This window comes from Dipteris shenzhenensis, chromosome 7, assembly GCF_047967505.1.
Source record: "Dipteris shenzhenensis isolate YYH24624 ecotype China chromosome 7, Dip_SZ_1.0, whole genome shotgun sequence".
Lineage (NCBI taxonomy): Eukaryota > Viridiplantae > Streptophyta > Polypodiopsida > Gleicheniales > Dipteridaceae > Dipteris > Dipteris shenzhenensis.
In genome coordinates, this window is record NC_141602.1 from 8,539,765 (window position 1) to 8,564,346 (window position 24,582).

At 39.1% G+C, this 24,582-nt stretch overlaps 1 protein-coding gene across 1 annotated transcript in view; it reads right to left on the minus strand.

Annotated features, from left to right (window-relative positions):
• GC2 (golgin Putative 2) overlaps positions 1 to 6,524 on the minus strand; it is a 43,730-nt gene extending 37,206 nt beyond the window's left edge. The window contains exon 1 of the mRNA XM_087377364.1: positions 6,223 to 6,524. Within this exon, the coding sequence (XP_087233490.1) occupies positions 6,223 to 6,276 (54 nt within the window). The 5' untranslated portion in view covers positions 6,277 to 6,524. The remainder of the gene's footprint in view (positions 1 to 6,222) is intronic.
• Between the last annotated feature and the right edge of the window lie 18,058 nt (positions 6,525 to 24,582).

Genomic DNA, 24,582 nt, shown 5'->3' on the forward strand with positions numbered 1-24,582 from the left:
AATATGATGAAGAAAATAGGCTGAGAGAAGAGAAGGAACAAGTGGTCTCGAAATTGGGAGGCTGGAATAGAGAGAAAAGCTGACGAAACAGAGGGGGATTAGAGAAAGAGGCTGGCTGGTCGAAAGGAGAAGGGGCTGGCGGAGGTTGTCAATCCAAGAGCCGAGTTCCTTGCTGGCCCGTACGGAAATCTGCAGCACGCGGAACCAGGCATCAAATCGGGAAGGGGATGTGGAGGGGTAGAGGCTTGCGCACAAATCTGCCCGTAGGGGAGGAGCTGCTGCTGCGTTAAGGTCTAGAGTGGGGAGCAATGCTTTTAGAGGGCTCAGCCTCTAAGAAAGCACCCCCCTCCTAACTTGGAGGGGTAGTGCTTTTTTTAGCATCCAAGCCCCCCCCGAATAGACGCAACCTTACCTGCGGCCTACTCCAAGCTATGGCGCACCCTTGAACTCCCTCCTTGGCTGCGAACAGCCCTTGCGTCCTCATGGACCCTGCTCAGCCAGCCATACTTGGGTTCAACTGAAGCTCTACCTCAGCCCTTCGCTTACCAACGATCAGCCCATCGCTTCACTCCTACGAGCGCTTCTCTCCTGCAATCTCTCTCCCCTGCAATCGTTCTCTGTCCCTCCAAGCTACACCTCGCTCTCTCTCTCATCCAACACCTTAGTTCAACTTCAAATTCACTCACTCTCTGCCTTCTCCTACCTGCTTTCCCTAATCTTAACCCCTTCCCTTAACCGATGAACCAATCACTGGCAGAGTAATGAACATGAATTTCGAAATTAGGGCATACCAGGAGTTGACTCTGATACCAACTAACACGACCCCAACACTCCTGAAACCTCTGATCTGCAAGCAAACACAAGAACACACCAAACGTGAGGAAACTGAGCAGGCTCCTCACCACCCAACCGTGACATCTACGAGATGCGATCCTGAATCAGATGTCCCCTCTGAGCCACGAGCTGAGATACTATTACGAACTCCCAACCAGATCCTAACCAGCCTGGTGTCCCATACCACCAGGTGGCGCTGTGAAGCCTAGGATCTGCTGCTCGGCCTTGGGCTACGCTATGATGCATACGCGCGTCCGCAACTCAATCCAGGATCAGACCTAGCACCTAGGAATGAGACTTGCTCCCATCGGCTCTCTGAGAACTAAATCTCTGAGCCCCTTATATAGACTCGGGCCCCAAGCGCCAAAAATAGCAAAGACCTCTAACTGGTTCGTACCCTTGCCACTCAACCCGAGAATCAAGCCTACCTAGCTCTAAGCCTTCCCAGGCTACCTGAGCTAGTCTTGTATACTCAGTATACGTCGGATACCAGTCCGTGCACATGACAGATGAATAGGTTTCGGGGAAACATTGCACCTCCTTTATAGATACCTTTACAATTAGCTAAAAACACTTTGCAAAATATCATAAGACACAGAGACCCATAACTTTCAGCAGAGACATGATATCAAATATTCAAACACATATCGAGATGCGCCTTGAAATGGGCTTTGCTCTGATATAAGGGAAAACATTGCACCTCCTTCATAGATATCTTTACAATTAGCTCAAAACACTCTGCAAAATATCATAAGACACAAAGATCCATAACTTTCAGCAGAAACATGATATCAAATATTCAAATACGTATCGAGATGCACCTTGAAATGGGCTTTGCTCTGATATAAGTTTCGTAAGAAACAAAGAAGCGGTCGGAAAGATATGGACAATTTACTAGACGGGGGTAAAACTGTCTGAAAAAGAAACAGTCACACACACAGAGAGTCATAGATTTCGGGTTTGACATCTAATACAATAACTGAAGACATAGGATGATGCTCCTTGAAGAGAGCTTCGCATTGATATAAGTTTCGTCCAAATCGGATCATCGAGCGAAAAGTTATGAGCTAAATACTGACTGGGGGTCAAACTGTCATGAAAAACACCTACTCCTTCTACTAGTGCCGACTTGAGAGAATACTACCTCCATACTTAGACTTCATCAACGATCCAAGTCCCGTCGCCTAGGAGGGAAGTAAGAGCTCTCTTTATGGCTTGGGAAATAGATAAACCATGTATGCACAATGAGCGGCCGAATAGACAACACTTTTGAGCACTTTGGAAGAGAAAGCAATTAAAAAAGGGAAGAGACACTCAAGAGAGAGAACCTGACGTGACCTTCATTACCAATAGAGTAAGACTCCACTCCAATGCAACTCAAAATACTACAAACACAAGGGAGAAGAAGAGGTTTCATATGTACAAGAAGGAGCGGAAGCTCCAAGACTACTCATAGAGAGAGAATGAACTAGAGAGAGATGGACTCAAGAGTCTACATAAGAGAATATCTACAAGAGGGAGAGAAAGCTCATGGAAGACGCTTGAGGAGACTAGAGCTACAGCAACATGAGACCTAATGGTGGAAGAGATGATGAACAAGGGAGAGGAGGGCTCCTTTTATAGAGATCTTGTCATCCTCCTTCACCCATTTACAATTGCTACCTGTACATTCCTTTCCCCATCAATCACATAAGCCCGTATGTCACCGTCCATGTCCTTTTTTACTACTCTTGCCATGTGTCCCATCAAAAGATGCTCAAGACTCTTAAAATATTGAGAAAGTCAAGAGTCTCCCCACATGGAGCCCATAGGGACCCTCACTTTTCCATATGTCCACATTCTCCTTATTCCACATAGGAATTCTAGAACGATTCCTCTTGACTCCACACTCATCCACATGCCTTTCACACGCTTGGCATGTGATCTCTTATATTATTAGAACACATGGACATGAGCCCACCTCTTTATATGACTCACTCTTTCTATTTTCTAAAAACCCCATAATATCCCATACACAAATAACTCTCACCTCATACGAAGGTATTTATCATTTATACACATGGTATTTACAATGATCCATTCCACTCATCCTCTCAATCCCATACAATATCTTAGAAAATAGAAATAAGTGAGAGCCTAGACTATCACTTGATACTTAAACTCTTATCAAACATAGAGAAAAACAATAACAATGATAAATAAAAAATATCAATTTTTGGCGTCACAGTAGGCTCGATAGAAACAACAAAATCCTACTCCTACAATTTTACCTTTTACAAAAGTTTAAAAAAATCACGACACGACAATTGTAACAATCACAAATGCATACACATTTCCAAAGTTAGAGTCATTGATAGAGTTAATCCAAAAGCAAAGGCTCTCTTCCCCAACCACGATCCATCCTCCTTTTTAACCAGAGCTTTATTCACAGGAGAATTATGAGACTGTGTTGATGCACCATCGAGATGCAGCAATGTCCTAAGGGTAAATGCTTGGCTCTCAAATTTACCTTCATTTGCAAGATAACGCCTTTAAGTTAAGTGGTGGCATGATTTGGATCCTAAGCCCACCATATTGGTTGAATTTCTTCGATAGTTTCATGAAGCTTTTGTATCAATGAATTGTTATGAAAACTAGAGCTATCTGTAGATGAGGAGCAAGAGTATTGAGGTCTATATGCAAAAAATCTATTGATAGATGTCTATATGAAAGAATCTAAGGAATTGGTGGCCTAAATGTGTACAATGTAATATGGGCTTCCAACAAAGTATTAGAATTGCGTTCTAAGGATATTCCTTTATAAGACTAAAATATGTCCAATCATACAAATTTAGAATTTTTGTTGTTCTAAAGTCTAAAAATCTACACAGAAAATAAAAGAGAAAACGAAAGAGAAGAAAAAAGAGGTAACAAAAACTTTTATGAAAAACAAAAGGAAGACATACTTAGCAAGCAAAGCAATACTTATGTCATCATCAGTGCTCAAGCATAAGCAGCTATACTGGTTTTCTAAAGGCGTTCTAAGGAATCAAATTAGCAAGCAAAGCAACACTTATGTCATCATTAGTGCTCGGTTTTCTAAAGGCGTTCTAACGAATCAAATTACTTCATCGTTGGATGTTGTTCAGCTCACTATGCAAGAACGTATGATGATATGATGAACGACATCAAAAAAGGTAATGGACACACAGCAACGATCTTTCGAGAAATGCCCATGTGAAAAAACAAATCCGGTTAAAATGTTAGTCACCAACATCTCTTTTGCTTCCAGTTTAAATTATACATGTTGAAATTGAAGAGGCCAAGATACTTGGCTAACAAATCTCTCAATAAGCAAGCGAGGGGCATATCTTTGGGGTCCATATCACAAAGTTCAAAGGTAACAATAAGATCTCTTCAATAACTTAGACGAATCTCATTGCACAAATTGTGATACTTCCATTTGTGAAGCTTGGGTTTTACCCCAAGGTCAACTCACTATTTGCGAATTCACATCTAGTGTAGAAGCTGAAGGTGCTAAGTGCAAATTGTGACAATAGGTACCTAGTCAATTTTGCAAAGGCTCATGATCAAGAAGTGTGGATTGGATGGTTCCAAACCGGGAGTTAAAAATTCGATACTAAACAAGACATCTTTCATTCATACAATGAACTAGGTGATACGATGTTATGTTGAAAAGATATTGGCATTACTATAAAAATGGGACTTTGAAGGTTTACACTTCTCTTTTATCATGATCAGGATATCGTTACTTCAAATGCTGGATCATAATTTGTCTTCGTTAGACACTCCAAAAAATAGTGATAGTTCAAATAAGGTAACTTCTGAAAACCTTACTCTATTAAGGATGAGTATTGAGGATGTACTTCCTGTAGAGTTATCTTATGATGTTGCACCACCATGTCTCGTGGATTATGCAATAGAGTTAATCCCTTGTAGTCGCCCAATCTTCTAGTTACCTTATTGGTTTAGCCAGAAAGAAGAAGATGAACTTGCGCAGCAGCTATGCACAATAAAAGAATCTAGAAGCATAAAAAGAATCCAGTAGACTTTGTAGCTCAGAAACCAAGTAGTTTGAATATATTTGCCCTACTTCGATTTCAGTTTCATTCTCATAAAGAATATGTAGTCCATAAATGGCACAGCTATTTAAAGCCGTAAACAAGAGATCATGTGGTTTAGCTGTGTTTGGTTTGTCACATAGATCATGTTGGGTCTCTAGAGAACATTAAAAAAACATTTCCTTTCATTTTATCTCTCTCACTTACACCCCCTATCCCTATTCCATCCCCATTCTCGTTTTCACCCATACTCGTCTCTTACAAAATCAAAGATTTAAGGGACGAAGATGGTCTCTCTACAAACAACGTTTGAGAAGATGGTCTCTCTACAAACAACGTTTGAGACTTTTTCCCCCTAATTTCATTTCTATTTTGGGGGGCCAAGGCCTGTAATCAGGGATGGGTTGGTTTGAGGGCAGGTGTAATCCTAGCAAATCCCGAAGGAGAAGCTGATGCAATGAGGAGCACACGTTTAATGCACACTTTAACAGCAACAAATCAACTTGGGGAACAAACCCAAAGCTTTCATGCAGCAAGGCAAAGTTCGCTTGTATAAGAGACCCTAAAACAAGTATTGGATGATGGATCACACCATTTGAAGAGGGTATACATGAGTGCTGATTGCAAGGCAGAAAATAGCGTGTCCTTTTGGATTGCAAAGCTCTCTCGTAGTACAAAGGTCTGAGAAAGTCGTGTCATTAACTTCTCAGTATATCTCTTGAAGGAAGGTCTCAAAGACACTTATTTTCTGAAAGTTATCCATTCGTGCAAGTAACAAGATACAAGGACAAAAGAGCAAAACTTTCTCCCCTCTTAAGAGATCCACGGTCATGGAATGTTTCCTTCGTTTTAATGATGAGCAATCCCTCATATTTGCAACATGCCCTTTTGGCCCTCTCTGTATACTTTTTTGCTTTTGGGAGTACGCTAGCGCACGTCGATCTGAGAAATTTATGTCGAGTACTTCTCAGAATTGTCTAAAATAAGATAATTCGAATTTCTGAAGGTTATCGATTCACTCAAGCAACGCGACAAATAAAAGTTCGGATCTCAATCTCTGTTAAAAGATCCCCATAACAGAGATCCACACGAATGGAGTTCCCCGTAATGCTTTCCTTGGTGTTACAGATCTAAGTTTTAGAGATGGAGTTTGCAGATGCGTAAAGTTGCCTCCTCAATCTCCCACAATTCGGGCAACGGACAACAAGATGGATCGCCTTCAAATTGCGTTTCTGAACCGAAATGCCCAAACACCAGCAAAGGCTACGACATTAAGAAATGTGGGAGCGGATTGGAGCATCAAGAATAAGAGCAATGGAACACGAACCTGCTGAAGGAATTGCTCAGCCTCCTTGAGCTTCGAAGATAGCCACCCGGCCATGGTGTACTCAAGCTCCCTCGACTGCGCCGATCGTCAGCTGGTCCAGTTGCTTCTCGTTCCGCATAAGGATTGAATTAGGAAGCAAACCCAAGATACGTTTGGAAATCTACATGATCATGATCAATGCTCCCAAGAAATCAATTACAGGATTGGAATTTGGGGGCTTTCGGTCGCTCGCTCGGACATTCTTATGCGCGTTAGTTGAAACTTTTCCCCACCTTTGCCGATCCAAAAGTATGTTTCAGAGGATAAAACCGCAATGACTTGGAGTTTGTGCTTTCATTTGACTTGCTAGAAACAAGTTTTTCTCCCACCCCCCCTTGGGTTAGTTGAGTTCACGCCCCCCCTCCCTTATGCTCGATTGTGTCGAAGTTGGGTTACGCAAATGAGATTTCTCTCAAGCTCCTTCGACAAAATGTATTTGTTTTTTCGCTCATATATTTGACATCATGTGCCCTTGAGAGGGAGCAAGGGCCATATTGGCCCGCCGTCCGTAAATTTGTTAGGTAGTCTTAAGCTTCACAACATCCCTTAAGGCCTCGAATATTCTAAGATTTGTTGTGCAAGGTTAATGCTGAACTTTATCAAAATAATTGGGAGTCATGTGACGCTTAAAATGGTAATGGAGCCCAACCTGCACAGCAAATTTAAGCACTATATGCAACATGTTTATATGCCTCTAAAGGGGACCCCTAGAGGGCCATATTAACAATTGCATTTTAAAATAGCGTAATTTATATTCTTGGTGTGCCATCAGGCAGGTTTAAAACCGACCTAGTGGTTGGAATAGTATGTTGTTATAGTGTAATGAGAGTGCAATTGATAGTTTAAAACAAGTGGTTAAAAGTTAATCCTAAACAAAAATAAATATGTATTTCCTTGTGCAACCATGGTGCTAGTTCTTGGAGCTATGTTACTACTTGTGCAATGACTGCAAGCAATGACCACTACCAGCAACGATTGCTATCAGCCAACAGCTACGATAATAGTAGTATTTTCTATATTAAAGTTGAAACAAAGGAGACGAGGACAATAACTCAGCCATTGCTCACCCTCATTGAGCAAAAGTTGAACAAAAGAGATTACATACAAAGATAGTTTATAACAACTCAGTAATTGCTCAGAGTCTCACTATAATGTTGAACAATAAAAATTACATCCAAAGACGATATTTTACAACTTAGTCATTGTTGAGCTTGAGGCTTGTAGATAGACAATAATACATATTTTTATTCACAGAGTCCAGCTTACAATGCCTAAATTTTTGGGGGATCATTGATGTAGGCAACATGTAAATTTTTGAGAGCCGATGGAGAAGCCAAAGATTGTGCACAATTACAGGCATCAAAATCCAGAGCCGACAACAATATGCCATAAAAATTCTTAGCCCTTCATCAACGTCTACAGGGTGTCCATAGAGCACTGCTAACAAGAGGCTAGATATGTACATGCCATCCAAGGTGACGATATGCAGATGTTTGGGGAGCCGATGTAGAATACGAAGACTATGCAAAGGGCTGACATTTTAATTCATGTTGTGTGCAATACTATGACCTTGTACGAGAATTCAAACAAGATGGGGATTATGTCAATACGGTGGGGGATATACCTGGATTCGCGACAGGAGGTAGCCGTTTACAGGATACCAACACAACTAATGTCACCCTCTTTGTAGTAGGCCATTCCCTATGTTAGAGAGCATTGTCTCTTGGGCATACATCTCCTAAGATGTTGGTAGGGTTGTCACTCTACTAATTTTAGGGTGCAGGCTAAAGCTTGTGAAGACTCAAGATAGGTATTCATTGAATGGCTTGATGTTGTTGCCTCGAATGCTCCCACCAATACTGAGACCACAACTCGTGTTCTTCGCTGGGTATGATCAAATGTGTGCATCCACAACCGCCTTCTATTGCTGCTCTGCAAGGAGTCTTATTTCTTCTAGTTATTTCTCCATCCTCAAACATTGCAGAAGTGTCTTTCATTGCCGTTTCAATACCTTGCCATTTCTTTCCTCACCCTATAATCTGTTTCTTATGCCTTGACCAAGCTTTTTAGCTTTCCTATCTCACAGCCTCTGTCTTCTTCTCTTGCATGCCATGATGAGCTACATCATGCCATTGCTGCCATGGTGGCGGTTAGTGAACCGCCAAAATAGACCCATTAGAATAGAGACCAGCTAGCTTGTGCAGCAACGAGTAAAGAATAGAAGACAACTTACCCAAGTAAAGAAGATAACGCCAAACCAAAAGAACGAGGTCACGCCGAGCTGCCTCTACATGGTACAGGTTGCAAGGAGGTAGCGCAAACATTGCAGAAGTGTCTTTCATTGCCGTTTCAATACCGTGCCATTTCTTTCCTCGCCCTACAATCTGTTCCTTGTGCCTTGACCAAGCTTTTTAGCTTTCCTATCTCACAGCCTCTCTCTTCTTCTCTTACAAGCCATGATAAGCTACATCATGCCATTGATGCATGGTGATGGTTAGTGAATTACCGAAATAGACCCACCAGAACATAGATCAACTAGCTTGTGCAGCGTGCAGAATAGAAGACAACTTACACAAGTAAAGAAGATAATGCCAAACTAAAGAACGAGGTCACGTCGAGCTGCCTCTACATGGTGCAGGTTGCAGCAGGGAGGTAGAAGGAGGACGTGCTTTAATATTCACATATTTGCAGGGTGGGAGGTGTTAGATTTCGTGGGGGTAGCAAAACTTTCAGTCACCATAATTTGCTCCCTCCAGCAATACACGTCAGCAAAATTGGACATACTGATTGCCCTCAAGCAAGTGCAATGTTGCCCAAATTACTTTAGAATACAAAATAGACCAAAGGCCATGCTATTGGGTTTGATGTTGTATATGACATGCTGATGAGTCATATAGCAAGGAATTGCATGAACTGATACAAAATCGTAAATAGTGTTGGATTTATTAAAAGATCTTTGCACATGCATAAATTGCACATTTTCAAATTCTTCCATTCTAGAGTGAATCTAGATACCAATATCAACAACTATTAATGTTTTAAAACCACCATGCCATAGTTCCACTAGTTTGGCTTCTATTTTTTCAATTGATTTTGGTTTTCAATAAATCAGAAAAAGTTATAGATCATGCCCTCGAATGGGTATGCATAATTTTAGCATGACATTGGAGGATGTTTTCAATTAGGTGTATCCTTTGGTTGAGGAAAAGATCATGTAGTGTACTTTCGAATGATTACTTGGTTGCATGTATGAGCGAAAATTTCTTCTGATGTTTTTGAATAAATTGTTATATCATATATTGTTCAGGATGTAGGCTTCAAATGAAACATAGCACTTTTAATACTTTAACGGTCTCATTCCAAATCTTTATTCCATATTTTCTTGGTTCAAGGTTGGAACATATGCTACAAGGTTGATCCAAGCATGATGAAAAGCAAGACAAAAAAACACTATTGGAATGGAAGAATGAAAGTGTGAGATAAGGCTTGAAATTGAGAAGAAAATTGATTCTAAGTTTGATGAAAACTTAGGAAGGACAAAATGTATGTATTGAGATAGAGTGGTTACTTAGCCATGATTTGAAAATGTAGCTATCAAAGTAGTTTGCTCCTACCTAAAAAATAGTACACACACACACACTTGTTTATATATATATATATATATATATATATAATATTCTTTATCTATCATGTCTTCCTCACTTCACTTGACCTCCATGAGATCTCCTTCCAAGTGTTCAATAGTGCATTTAGCAGGTCTTGTAGCTAGCCCTAGGGGATAAGGTTGTCTGGTGATTCCTTTGTCTAAAATCCCTCCTAACATCCTCTCATTGTCTTTGCCCCCTCATATAGTCCAATCCATTTCTTCACAATTGTATAAATAAAAGGTCTTGACTTTTGATTCCAAGGACACACTCACCTTTCTTTGCTTCCCCTTTTCCTAGTGCAAACTCACCCTCCACCCTTGGATAATCTCTATTGTCCCATAGTGATGCATGGATGGATTCTATTGCACTAAAAACTTAGTATCATAAAACATTGATGCTTGCAGGATTAATCCTCCTGCCATGCTACCCTTTGATCTTGGTTTTTGCCTTCACCCTCCACCCTTGGATAATCTCTATTGTCCCATAGTGCTGCATGGATGGATTCTATTACACCAAAAACTTAGTATCATAAAACATTGATGCTTGCAGTCCTTCTGTCACGCTACCCTTTGGTCTTGCCTTTTGCCTTCCATACCCTTTAAATACCTTCATGTATCTTGAAAATATTCACATCAACTATGCATAGTCCCTAGATAAGCAACTTCATCCTCTAAGTGCATGATTAAATACAGATCGAATATCCATAATACTCATTGGGAACACTTTCTTAATTAAACATGTATGCTTAACGTTTTCAATCCTCATAAATTTCATGGAAGAACTTTTAATTTATTTTGAGGATATTCGCCTGCATTTATTAGAAATGTATAGCTAATGTAGGTAGAAAGAATCCAACAGATAAGTAATATTATACTCTCATATAACTGTGATACCATATCTCATAAAAGCACTCAATCTATTGATATCATATTTTATATCTTTAGTTAGACAGCCTCTTAAAGCAATTGGGAGTACATACTATTATACATGAATACTATCATCAATATCAACAATTACATACTATTGTACATGAATAATATTGCCAATATCGGCAATTACGATCCCAATATAAATTCCAATGTAAGAAAAAGGTTGAAATAAAATATTAAAAGCTGTAATAGTCTATGTCAATTACGTGACTTGAGAGACCACTAAGTTTCCCCTCCACTATAAAGGCACACTTCAAGGAATGCATATACATTGTTTGGATTTTCATACTGGAAATAACTCTTTTCACATATTATGCATGTGACTTAGTAATCACCCATGGTGCCTTTGATGACATCACTAAGCCTCTTGAATTTGGGAGCACGTTGATATTACTTGCATTAAGGCCTCTATAAAGAATTATACCCATCAGAGACATACATGTATGGTAATGGCCCACCCATGCATGTTTTTTAACATTTATGCATGATGCATGGGAAAATGTAAAGAAATATGCATGCCCAACCATGAAATTGATATCCAAACCAATAAAGCTGCACAGGGATGTTACTCATATTAATTCCATCGCAATGTATTGTACCCATTAGGGACATAATTATATGGTAATAGCCCACCCATACACGTTTAATAACATTTATGCATGAAGGAAATACACATGCTCACCAACCATGCAAATGATATCCGAACTGCATCAAATTTTTAGATCACATTGATCTTGATGCCTAGAAAGTATCATACCCAATGAAGACATATGTATATCATAATAGCCCACCCTTGCATGTCTTTTAACAAACAACTAACTATGTAATGAAAAGAACTAGGAAATACGCATGTCCAACTATGAAAATGATATTTAAACCACATGAATTTGGGTGAATGGTACCATACTAATGATTACAAATATACATATATAGTAATAGAACATTATGCTGTCATACTGATTATAATCATTGCATGGAATTTCTTTGTGTACCTTTAGGTATATGAATCCATCTAAGAGAGAAGCCTTACCTTGGATTTCTAAGCTGAGTGGGGATGAGAATGTGAAATGGTGCTAAGGGAGGCTTGAAATGAGACAAGCAACCAATGGTGGGGATGATGAAAGCAAGGAGGAGGATGAAGGAGAGAACAAGGGTCTCAAGAGAGAGGTAGCTCCAGTAGTGAATTGGAATGGAGGTCCTCCTCATGTAAGAGACATTTTTTAGGGATGATTAGCATGTAGCCATGATGGTTGACTCTTCTCATGTTTCCTCTTTGCTCTCCACACGCATGCATGCATGCATGCACACACACACACTTGCACACACGCATGCACACACACACACACACACACTCACACTCGCATGCATCTGCGCACACACACACTCGCACGTGCGCGCACACACACACACACACACACACACATACACACACACTTTGAGCACCAAATCCACATCAAGACCACAAGAGATAGCCCTTAAAGGTTTGACCTTGTTATTACAACTATGTATGGACTTCTTGTAGAGCCTTTGTAGATCAACAAAGCAAATTCTAATAACCTCAATGATAGCCATTCAAAATCTATAGATCAACTAAAAAAAAATGTAGTACCAAAAATACCCAAGAATAAATGAGTGAGTAGCTCTTGAGAGAACATCTATCACCAAGTTAGAATCTCTTCAATAAAAAAAATGTATCCCTAGGTAGTGATAGCTATAGTTGCATATTTATCGATAGTGAGAACTTTCAATTTGCCTTGTTCTCCTACACTAATAGTATAAGTCCCATTTCCATAGTTAGTCCATTTGCACAATGAGTCCATCAATATTGAAAATTTGAGGTAGTCTATATATCTGAACCCTATATATCACCTTCCTCCAAGGCCTATCTTAAATCCCTTATCTGTAATACTGTATGATTAAATTTTATTATTTTTTAATACAAATATGTAGCTTCTTTCAAAACAAAATTATGATACCCCTCTATAAATATATTTCTAATAAAAACAAGGTTTAAAAATGCCTTTCTTTTGAATACATGTGATAGACATATTCTTTACAATCCCCTTGAGAGTGAAAATTTTCAATTTACCTTGTTCTCCTATCACAATCATATAAGTTCTATTTAGTGATCACAAAAACCTCTATTCATCATTCTAAATTGCAATTCTCACCTTTAATCCTATAAGAATTTCTATTTTCCATTAGCTCTATATGTCATCCTAGCAACTATTTATTGTAGTAATAAGATGTGATCAGCTATTACAAAGTAGTTCCAAAATTAATGAAATTGTTATCATTCAATAACTTGCTTGAAAGTGACATGATATATCTTCTCCCTCACCTCTCTTACATTCCAAATCAGAAGAATTAGCCAAGTCCTCTTATGGGCATAGCTTTGATGACGTAAGGTAAGGTTGGGAAGGTGAGTACCTTGATTCATCATGCTATCTATGTGGCAAGGACTCCAAGTGGGACCTATCCTATTGTCCTATGTACTTGAGGTTTCTATCCCTCTTCAGACATGTCTATCCTTAGATATTAGGGAGAATCATTATTCTATGACCTGATGCTCTATGAAATATATATAATTAAGCTAACAATGGTACTTCACTTCTAAAGGTCCGTTATGCCACAAATTAATCATAGGTTGAACAATCTATGTCTATTGCATAAATAGTTAAGGTATCCATGTAGGAATTCAATGCATATAAAATGAACTAAGATCATGTTAAGGCTATGAAGTACCAATCAAATAGAGTACTTAGGTACTAAAATGGTCACTTGGTGATGTAAGCCACATCAAAATCCAAAATGCAAGTTAGATATCATGATTTCTAAGGAGATAATATTTGGGATGTTCAACTTTAGAGGCGAAATGCACCTTAATATCAAGAGACCACTACCAAAGAAAGATGCAAACGATTAACTTAGGCATTCAAAGCATGATTGTTATGGACTTATTAGAAAGTATTGTAGATTGATAAAGTGTAATATTTCAACCTCCATAACACCAATTCACAATATATGGCTTGATTTGGACATAGGTACATTAAGAGTGATACCTTGAAACAAATGAGAAATTACTTCTCGAGAGTATACATTTGCAACTAACTCAAAATCTTTCCAACAACAATGATTTGTTTCGATAACCTTAGCCAAAATCGCATAAATGACCTTTCTTGTTAGACACTAGTACTTCCACCTCCATATTTATTTAGTTCATTCAATAGTCACATTTTGAATCTACTTTTTTAGCCTATTGCAGTAATACAATACTTTGTGGTGACCACCAAAAACTTTATTTGTCATCCCTAGTCACAACTCTAACTTATAATATTATAGGGCTGCCTCCTTTCATTCGGCTCTATATGTTTCCCATATAACTATTTCCTATAACAATGAAATGCGCATAATGGCTTAAACCCTTGTCTATTCTTAGTGGTAAACTGTCTGGTTTTCAGCCACCATGGCAACAAACTATGTAAAACATATGAATACCTTAGACTTCTCCCTCATACGTTAGACAAGTAAATCTAGAAAAGTCATCTATAGATGTCACAAAATACATATACTTCCCCATAGATGGCGCTCTCATGGGACAACACACATCTCTATATATAAATTGCACTTTTCAAGCATTTCAAATAGATCCATCTCTCGGAAAAACATTCCTATGCATCCTTCTGAAAATGCATTAGTCATAGACATGTTTGTAGGCCTATTCAAAGACAACTATGTTTCTTAAGAAGCTACAAAAGCCCATATCTATGAACCCAAACCTAGCATACCATAAATTTGCATCTCTTATCAGATGCTATTGTTGCCACACAAATGTTTTGCAAACTTGCTATTGTCATGTGTATCAAGTTGATACAAACCGTGATGTAGAGTGCTTAAGTGATTGCCTAATAGCACCTCTTTGCTTTCTTGTGGTGATGGAATTTTATTCTCTTTAACTCAGTCCTTAGCATAGTCCAATCTTTGTCAAATGATAACCCTTTCATAGGGTGTTGAAGTTGACCAACACCTTCAGTATCATAGGCATGCCATGTTGCTTCATTGAGCAAATGGGACAACAAAAAAAGAATGGTAGACAATGGGCTATTATGTCGGAGTAAGTTTCCATTCTCACCTCAATAACATCATATTCCCTTCTATCAAAAAAGGAAATAGAAAGAAGATTCTTCTCTATGCATGGAAAATAAAGGACACTTGGAAAAAACAATCTAGTACCATCTACTGATGATAGAATAATCTTCCTAAGTCCTTTCATAGAATAAGAAGAATAGTTGGTGCGATTACCAACTACAATAGGCTACAAATAAACCAACAAGTGTTTCTTGGAAGCCATGTGCCTTCACGCACCCTTATCACAATACCAAATTGTATTGTAGTACCACTCACATTGAGTGAGCTATCTCTAGATTGGGATTATAGCTGCATATAAGAAAATACCATTCTTCAATCACATATTTTGATGAAACATTTCTTTATTAGCATTTGAAGCATTAGAAATTGAAACTGACATTCTTTCTTCTCTTTTTCCAATCTTTTGTGCATGTGTTAATATAATGACCTAGATGCTTACAATAATGGCAACTTCCTTTCTTCTTTGCTTTGCCTATTCATCCTCTTGCTTTGTCAGATGGTTGTCCAAAAGTAGGTTTAAGCTATGCAACACCTTTAGGCTTGCCTTTAGACCTCTCACAAATAGCAAGTGCTTGATCATTTGTACGAGATGAAGATCACTTATTCTTCCTTGTCTGCTCCTCCAGTAATAATAAACCCACTAGTTTCTCAAACTATGAAGGTTGAGCATTGCCTCTGAAAGATAATGTTAGAAAGGTGTGGAAGCTCTAGTAGGACTTTGATAGTGATTGCAAGGTCCTAAAGGTCAAGCACTTTGTTGAAATCATCTCATCAATATTGAGGAGTTTTGCTCTATGATCCCATATCTTAATCAGATGCTTTGATATGTTGTCTACCTCATGCATATTTCAGTTTTGAGCTCCTTCTTGAGAATGATACACTTGCCTCATTCTTAGCATAATACATTACTTGTAAAACATGCCATGCTTTCATTTATGACTGCTTGAACTGGGATTTTCTGATTTAGACCCTCTAAGACATGGACCTTCCCCTGACTTTTGGGAGACTTGCAATTGCTAGAGATTCACCGGGATGGCTTATTCAAATGAAATTGAAAGTGGTACCCTCAAAGGTATTGAGTTCCCCTTAGGTAAACAACTCATCTACTAGAGCAGTTTGCAGATGACACTAACTTCACACCAAAGAACACAAGACATGACATCCAAAATGTGTTGAAGTGTCTTTATGTTTTCTCTGAAGCCTCTGGATCCCTCATTAATCACTCAAAAACTGGGTATGCAACGTTAAGTGGGAATGAATAGGATGATTTGAGGGACCTTGGATGTTTGAGGATTCCCCATGGCTTGGTTTTTTGCCTGTTTGGGATTCCTATAGGATTTCAAATTTCAATGAAACAAAGATGGGAGTGATTCCTCTGCAAATTCAAGAAGCAGCTTGATAGATGGAGAGGATACCAAGCCAACTTAGTCGAGACGAGGTTAGTTCTTAACCATTTCCTTTGCCCTATGGCCATCTTCTACTTATCCTAGTGGGCACCCTCAAGGACTGGGATTGACAGTTTTATTAAGCTGTGTAGAGCCTTTCTATGGGGACGTCCTTCTAGATTTTTTGTCTAAAGCGAGGTGGTCTTTTTGCACTAAGCCCAAAGGGAAGGGAGGGATGGGGATACTAGATATTGAGCAAGCTACTCATAAGCTCGCTGCTTATTGGATTATCAAAGCTATTCTTAATCCCCTTGAAGATTGGGCCTTGCTCTTGCTCAGAAAGACAATCCATATCCATCCTCTCAAAGCCCCTAAGTGGAAAAAAATTCCAATTCTTTTGGCTCTTTGCTCCCTAGAAACCTGCACCACAAAAGCAAGCCCTTTAGGAGATCTCATTGGTCTGCTTTTGAGCAAATGAAGAGGTTTATTGTTTTTTAAGATAAAGGTGCTTTTATGGCGCTTGATTCCATTTGGGTCTTGGTGGTTTGCAAGGATTAAACTATGAATGATGAAGACTTCTTGAGAGCAAGCCTTCTTTTCAAAAAGGGCTTACAATGTTGGGGTTAGTTATGGGATAGAGGAAATATCAAATGGAACAGCTGGTAGGAAATATGGGGAGAATTCTTGCTTGTTAACAATCAGCAAGCTCTAGTCATCTCTAGTAAGGTGAAACTCAATAGAAGGGCGGTTGACAGCTGGTCTACAGGAAGGAATTTAGCTGGATGGCCAGCTCTCTATTTTTCCCCATCCCAGTGCCAATTGCCACCATTAACAAGGTTTACAAGGAACTTAATAGAAGGTGGAGGATTGGAGATAGTGCGGCCACGTGGAAGAGTAGATTTGAGATCATCTAGGCCAAAAACATACTATAAAAAGTCTCAACTTTGTTCTAGATGATTTTTCACATGGCTGTATGGAAAAATAGGAGGGGCCTAATAATTGCAAAAGAAGAAAGATTTTTCAAATGATGTCCAAGAGTGAGGGAAGATGTATTTCATCTCTTTGTGGCCTATCCTCATGCAAGGAAAGTGTGGAGACTAGTTCACCTAGTTACTGGGGAACCTCTAAATTGGAAGGCTATTCTTTTAGGGGAATCAACCAAGGTCAAGAAGGACTTGTGGCATCCAACAAGAGCACAAGCTGTCTGGTGTATCTAGATTGCTAGAAATAACTTTCAGTTTAACAACTTATTGTTTGTTGTTTGGTGGGACAAGAACAAAAGCACCTCCACAAGGCTATCAAGCTTTACAATGAAGCACACGCCCCATTTAACATGGAAATTGAACTACATGCCCTCAGTTGTATTGAAGACTTGGATACCATTGTTGTAAAGATACACGCCCTCAATTGTATTGAAGACTCAAATACCATTGTTGTAAAGATAGATGTTGAAGCTGGCCGGCATGTCTTAGCCAAGGAGATCCCTCTAGACTGTGCTTCTACCCAAGGTCCTCTACTCATGCTGTTGGGAGCCCGCTCTTTACTGAACACTTCTTTAGAGCCCCATCTCCTTGCTGCTCATGGGCGTGGCTACGTAGAACCAGACTCTACATGGTATGTCACTAAGAAGCTTAAGCCACAGACTCTACAAGGTATGTCATTGAGACGCTTAAGCCTAATCCTCCCCAAGTTCCTCTCAACTCTGCTATGCAAGACCTCTCCCCGAGAAATGGAACAACCTTATGGGTTCGTGTTGACAAAAAGATAGCTACTACAGATAATCAGAAGGTCAAGGATGAAGAGGCTTGAAAACTTGATGACCAAAAGGGTTTTTCTTTTGCTATAATCACTTTAGTTGTGAAGGTTGCTATTTTGGTGAATCTTTTATAAGATTCATGTGATGTAAACTAATTATGTAATTAATATACAAATTTTTTTCCCTGTATAAAAAAAAGAAACATGCCATGCGTGTACAGAAGTCCTACAAGAATGATTGAGGAATAATGAACCTCTTGATTGACAAAGAAATCAAATCTAGAGCTTGTGCATTTGGGCATCCCATCTTCTTTGTTTAGTTGTGGCATGAAGTGTAATTATTACTATAGATGTAGCTCTATACAAACTATTGTAGCCTAGTTTCTACTAGGTGCGGTTGGTACATTGGGAGTAGCATCTATAGGATAGGTTCATCCCCATGTACAAGTCCCCATAAACCTTATGCAACTAGTAAGTTTTTAACCAATGAGACACCACATAAGGAGTAACTTGTGCCATCAAGCTTGTCTTTCTAAGAAAAAGGTCCACCAAATATGCTATTATTTTGATGAATATGGTAGATCTTGGAGGTAAAATTCAAATGGGTTTGAGTAGAATTCTAGCAATACCTAAAAACATCAACCAAGACTACCTTAGACACAAACTAAATCTATTTATGATCCTTTATTAATGACCCTACAAGGTGGCGTTCAAGAGCTTTTAAGTCACTGTTGTGCCACCATAGCCAAAATTTTGGCATCGAGCTTATTGTTGGTTGTAGAATGCTTGTTTGGAGGCATGTCAAGGCAAAGGTGAGAGGCAGGAGGGGATGGCAAGGGTAGAGGATGGTAAGGGGAGAGATGGAAAGTAGGAGGGAGCCAAGGAGATGGACGCAAGCAAACTTGTGAGATGGCAATGCTTCTAGTAGCTGGAAGAGGCGACGCTCCTGGTAAGTGTCTCACAAAGGAATGGGTGCTCTACAAATACTCTTCCCATAAAGGGACGAGGTCAACTAAGGCCTAATCTTAGTTGTCTGATGATTAAAGAAACAAGTCTTTGTAATTTATCTCAATTATATCTAAGTTAATACTTGGACATGGTTAGAGCATGTACAAGCTCTTTAGAAAGATTGCATGGGATACAGGCATAAGTTGAAACCATAGCTAAAAAAGTGTCAATGGGATACTACAAACACATTTTTTTTAAATGGAATCAAAACTAAGTGACACCATTAAGATAGTTAGTAGAGCTGTCAGTTTTGGCTCTTTGGCATGCCCAACAACTATTCTTAAAGAAAGATTATCAATGTTATACTCTATAGTTTAGGAGGTTACTCCATTTTTTTGGCTCAAAACCAACATGCCAAAGCCTCTAGGATAGGTTAGATTCATCTTCATAAAGGATAAGTCAACTCTAGAATGGTCGAAACAAAAGGGCCATTGTTGAATATGTTCTTATTGATCCAAGTAAGAACTTCTCTCTATTCTCATGTATCTGTTTTAGTAAATCTTGTTTTTATCACATTTTACACTTCAACGTTTTACTTTAAGTCTTGCTTACCTTGCTTGACTATAACCTAATCTATGCTTGTGGCTGTAGCTTGGGTGATTTCTTACACTTATAAAAAGATTATGAGATTTGTAGAGCCTGTTTTTGTGTAAAATCTTGTGAGATTCATAGAGCTTGTTTTTGCAGATAGAAGGACTTTGAGCTAAAGATGTGGGTAGTAAGAAAGCACCCTCAATTCTTTTTCTTGTAGTATAGGAAAAGTTCTAGTTTTTACAACTTGCAGTGTCAATTTTGGTGCGAGTTATTTTGAATGTAGAAAGGTCAAATAGTTGACTTGTGAGTGTTCATTATAGGTTAAGATCTTGCATAGCATTCACAAGAGCAAGAAAAATTGGAAAGTTTTACTTAAGTGTGTGCCAAAGCCCTTAGTTATAAGTGGCATTGACCATCAAGAGAGTGCCCATGGCATAGCTTTGTACAGCTCTCGCATAGATAAAAATAGTTAGGGACCTAGACCAAGATAACATCTTGTTGGTGCCATTATTAGGGAAATTTGTTAAGAAAATGCTAGATCATCTCAATCTTTTAAATATTATTTATTGACTCCTACACAGAAGAGAGGAGAACACCAGTAGGGAGTCCTTTCCATCATCACTAATGAGGGTTCATGGGGGGAAGTAGTTACTCCCAATAAAGGCCCCTTTTTTTCTAAGAAGTTAGCTTATTAAAATTTACCTTTTCTCCACTTGTTTCTCCATTCACTAGTGATATTCCCCATACTCAAGTTCACCACTAAGAATTTTCAAGTGTAAGCTTGGAATAGTTGAGCCTTTGAAAAAATTTCAATGCAAAGCACATCCATCTTTGGTGGACATTCATGAGTTTCAAAATCACCAACTTTTGTGAGTTCTTTATCTTCAGACTTTTCCACACTAGTTTAAATGTGGCCATCTTACACCATTAGTTGAGATAAAGGCTTGCAAAAGTTGGTCTAAGTTTTGCAAATTTGAAACTCAGGAATGTCCATCTAATCTAAAAGGTTCCCCTCCTCTTACACTACCATGCACACATGCCCATAGGGGGGAGACTCACACTCATGCCTCAATAAAAACAATTGTAGGCTAACCTTGCCAATGAGATCGACAACAAAGAGAAACTCCTTGGAGGAATACTAAGTGGAAACTTCATTTTAAAAATGTTGACCTTAGTAGACATTAGTTGAGGACAACACTAACTAAGAGAGAACAAGTATATTGAGAATATACTTGAAAATAACCATTTTTATGAGGAAAGTATCATTGGAAAAAATTTAGATGCAAAAGATGATTCTTAGGTATCATCCACAAGTCTTATCAAGACACTTGCAAGTTCTTTTGCACATGGTCCACAAGTTTCTACCCAAGGGTGTTTACAAATTTTCTTGAGATGTTCACAAGTATTTAAGTCATGATTCTCTTTGAGATTCTCAATTGTTCTTTTCTAAAGAGAAAGCCTTGCATTCTATCAGTTCCCAGTCTACAAAACCCTCACCTTCCCACTTTCCTATGCCACTCCAATTTATACGTACCTTGCATACACTCTCCCCCCAATCCCTTCCTATTCAACCAGTGTCCTCACTAACAATATACATTTGTCAGTGAACGAACCTACAACCAAGCAAAATTTTAGCTAGCAATGCATTATTAAGGAAGCAATAAAAGCTCCCTTATCCAAGATACCTCACCCTTTAAAGAATTTTAAGAAATGGGTCATTGGCATGGTCACATTAGGTGAAATATATATGGTGGGACATTTGTGTATATGCTCTATACATGGGCTAGGTATACATATGGTGGGACATGTGTGTATATTTTGGAGACATGGGCTAGGTGGTTAGGATATAGAAAACTCTAGAAGGGACTTAAGCCGTGTGCTTCCTCTTCATTGTGTGTGTAGAGTGTGTGAGATGTGTGCTCAATTCAACATGGTATTAGAGGTTTTTGAACCAAATCAAAGAGCACAACTCCATATACATGATGCATTGCTCAAAGAACGTATATGAGAAAATGGTCTAATAGTATAGTTCACAAATTGATTACTAGTGCATGGTGTATCATTTTTGGGTTTTGTGTAATCCAGGTTCATTAATCATCACTAATATGAAATTTGTGGTAGAATTTTGAGTGCCTAACACTCCAGTGTTTGATTAGGAGTCTGGCATACCATCCTCGCATCTTCATAAGCTTGTTTATATGATGAGAAACCTCTATCCTTCCCACAAGAAGCTTGAGTTGTTAGAGTGAGGAGGTTGAGGCTTTTGTCTCAAAATTTGGACTATTAAATGTATTGTAAGGGACCCCACTCCCCTATTTATTCCTCCCTTTTCCATGGGTACTTCCCCCCCTTACATTAAGTGTCCCCCCTTTCACACTTCTCTTCTCAAATTGCTCTCTTGCCTTTCCATTTTCACTACCTTTGGTCCCCTATCCTTTGCCCCATCTCACCCCTCTGACTCTTTACTTTTTTAGATTTGGGTCTTGATTGAAGAGCACCAATGGAGATGTAGTCACACAAGTTCAGTGTTGCATGATCACAAATCGGACACTCATTGCCTAAGATTTGTATGGTGTTTGATAGGTCCAATTACTCTTGTATAAAAAAGAATGCATTGGATGGATGCCTGGCCATTGAGAAGGAAGCACTTTTTCAAAGGCAAAAGGCCATGGGGAGATACAGTTTATGATCCATGGATCTCCACCAATTGGGAAACCATATCCAAGCTTGCTGGGCATGTCGTGTGCTGTGACTTCGACTCGGACTTGAAAAACTTAAGTGAACCGAAACATAAAGATATAATGGTTTTACCACCTTTAAAAAAAACAAGGTGGGGATCCCACTATGGCCTACCTTTTGGAGTGTCATTATAACTCCAAGTGTAAGTAGCTCGATAAATATTTCAAATAACTTGTGAAAGGAAACGATAGGTGTAAATTGGAAGGAAAGGAAAAGAGAAAAAGCAAGTGAAGGTGAAGAAATATCAGGAAAGGTAGATGAGTGAAAGAGAGGAGAGAAAAGAGGTGAAAAGGTGTATGTGTGTGTGTGTGTGGTGGATGGGCCATTAAATAAAAGTGGGGACATGCCTATTTTGGCAAGAGCAATATAAATGTGGTGTCATACAAGAGAAAGAGAGCCTCAATCTTTAGAGAAAAATACCTAACAAAAGACAAAAGCTTTAGGATAAAAGACAAAAACATTTAGCACCTCCACATGCAAACAAAAACCTTAAACCCTAAACACATTAGAAGCCCTTAAACTTCTGCTAACCCACATTGAAGCCTCATACTAGCCATAATTTGCAAGGTCAAATTGACCAAATGAACTAACTTCAAAACTATGGCCCTTGATTATAGCAACTCACTAACCATCATCCCTTAGGACCCTTGCAAGGCCAAAAAGTATGACATGGTGATGGGATATACCGAACGTATGAGAGGGGTCTCCACTCTTGCCTTTATTTCACCTCTCTCTGAGTCCAATTCATTGGATGCCTCTTTTCTCCTATAATGTGAGCTAATTCCTAGTGGGGATTATCGTAGTTAATCCCTAGCGGGGATTATCATAGTTTTGTCAAAGGCTAGAAAAACAAGGTGAATGACATTCATTAGGCCTGCCCAGATCTAAAAGCTCATATTTCCCTCAATATACATAAGAACTGTCACTGGCGACCAAATGTCTAGTAAAAACATCTAAGTACCACCACTTAAAGGAGTTATTTTTCCTCTCATCTGAGTCTTCTTTATTAAACTTAGCAAAGAACAACTAGGGCATACATGATAGAAACAAGGATGATTGTCCCAATACGCATCATCAAAGAATCCTCCAAAAATCGTCCCACCAACCAATGTGATGGCCACAGAGTTGTTTATGTTATAGATGGAGGAGCTCGAACCCTATTAAAACTGAGGTTAAGAACACGAACAAGCTCGTTGCAATGCCTTATCCTTTCAGTGAGCTCACCCCCTGATGTTTAGCGTGTAGATTACCATGATCTACATAGGCTGATTGCATATGAATTTCTTGAAAATTGTCTCAACATTATGAAATCTCATTACTGATGATGAAGACAGAAACTTCCAACCACCTGTAATGGACTTGCTAGCTAGGTACAAACCTCGGATTTCCATTACTGAAAGGTTGGACTGACAGAGATGCATTTGACGAAGTTGGATAGAGGTATCACATGCGTTAAGTAGACAATACTCTACATGCCCATAGAAGGCGAAAAGAAGATTTAATGTCTGGAATCAACTTGATTCTCAATTACTTAATTGCACTTGCATGGGGGCTGAAAGTGGACTTCCGCTGTTAATAGAAATGTACACGTATATGACTGATGTTGAAATGCGATGTTTGGGACGATTGAAGTTAATGGTAAAGAAGCGTGTGTGGTGGGAGAAGGGGGGCGGGTGTGGAGAAGAGAAGCAGAAAGGAGGAGGAGGAAAGTGGCTAGTATGATGATGAGAAGCAGTAAGGAGATGAGCTTGGCATATTGATCACTCAGTGAAGTTCAGAACTCTCCATCACCTCCAGAATTGCTCTCGAGATTTGAAAGGAGGGGGTCCCAAATCTGCCAGTGGACACTGTTAGAATTGAAAGTTAGAAAATTTGGAGGACCCTGAAGCGATGAGGCAAAACAGCGCTGCGGAGAATTTCCTTCAGAGAACTTAAACCACCTCTCAATCCCCTATGCAAAAACTGATCACAAATTACCACGTGGACCTCCACAAAAAATAGGAAATAAATTAATATAACTTTTGACCATACGGGTAGGGGGAGGCCAAAAAATAGTCTGGAATGCCTATGAGCATGAGGGAGACAACCTTGGAGATTGGGGGAGCGAGTTGAGGAGAGGCTATTGGTTGGTAATAACTCGAAGGGCCCAAAGGGTCTTAAGGGACGGGGGGGGAT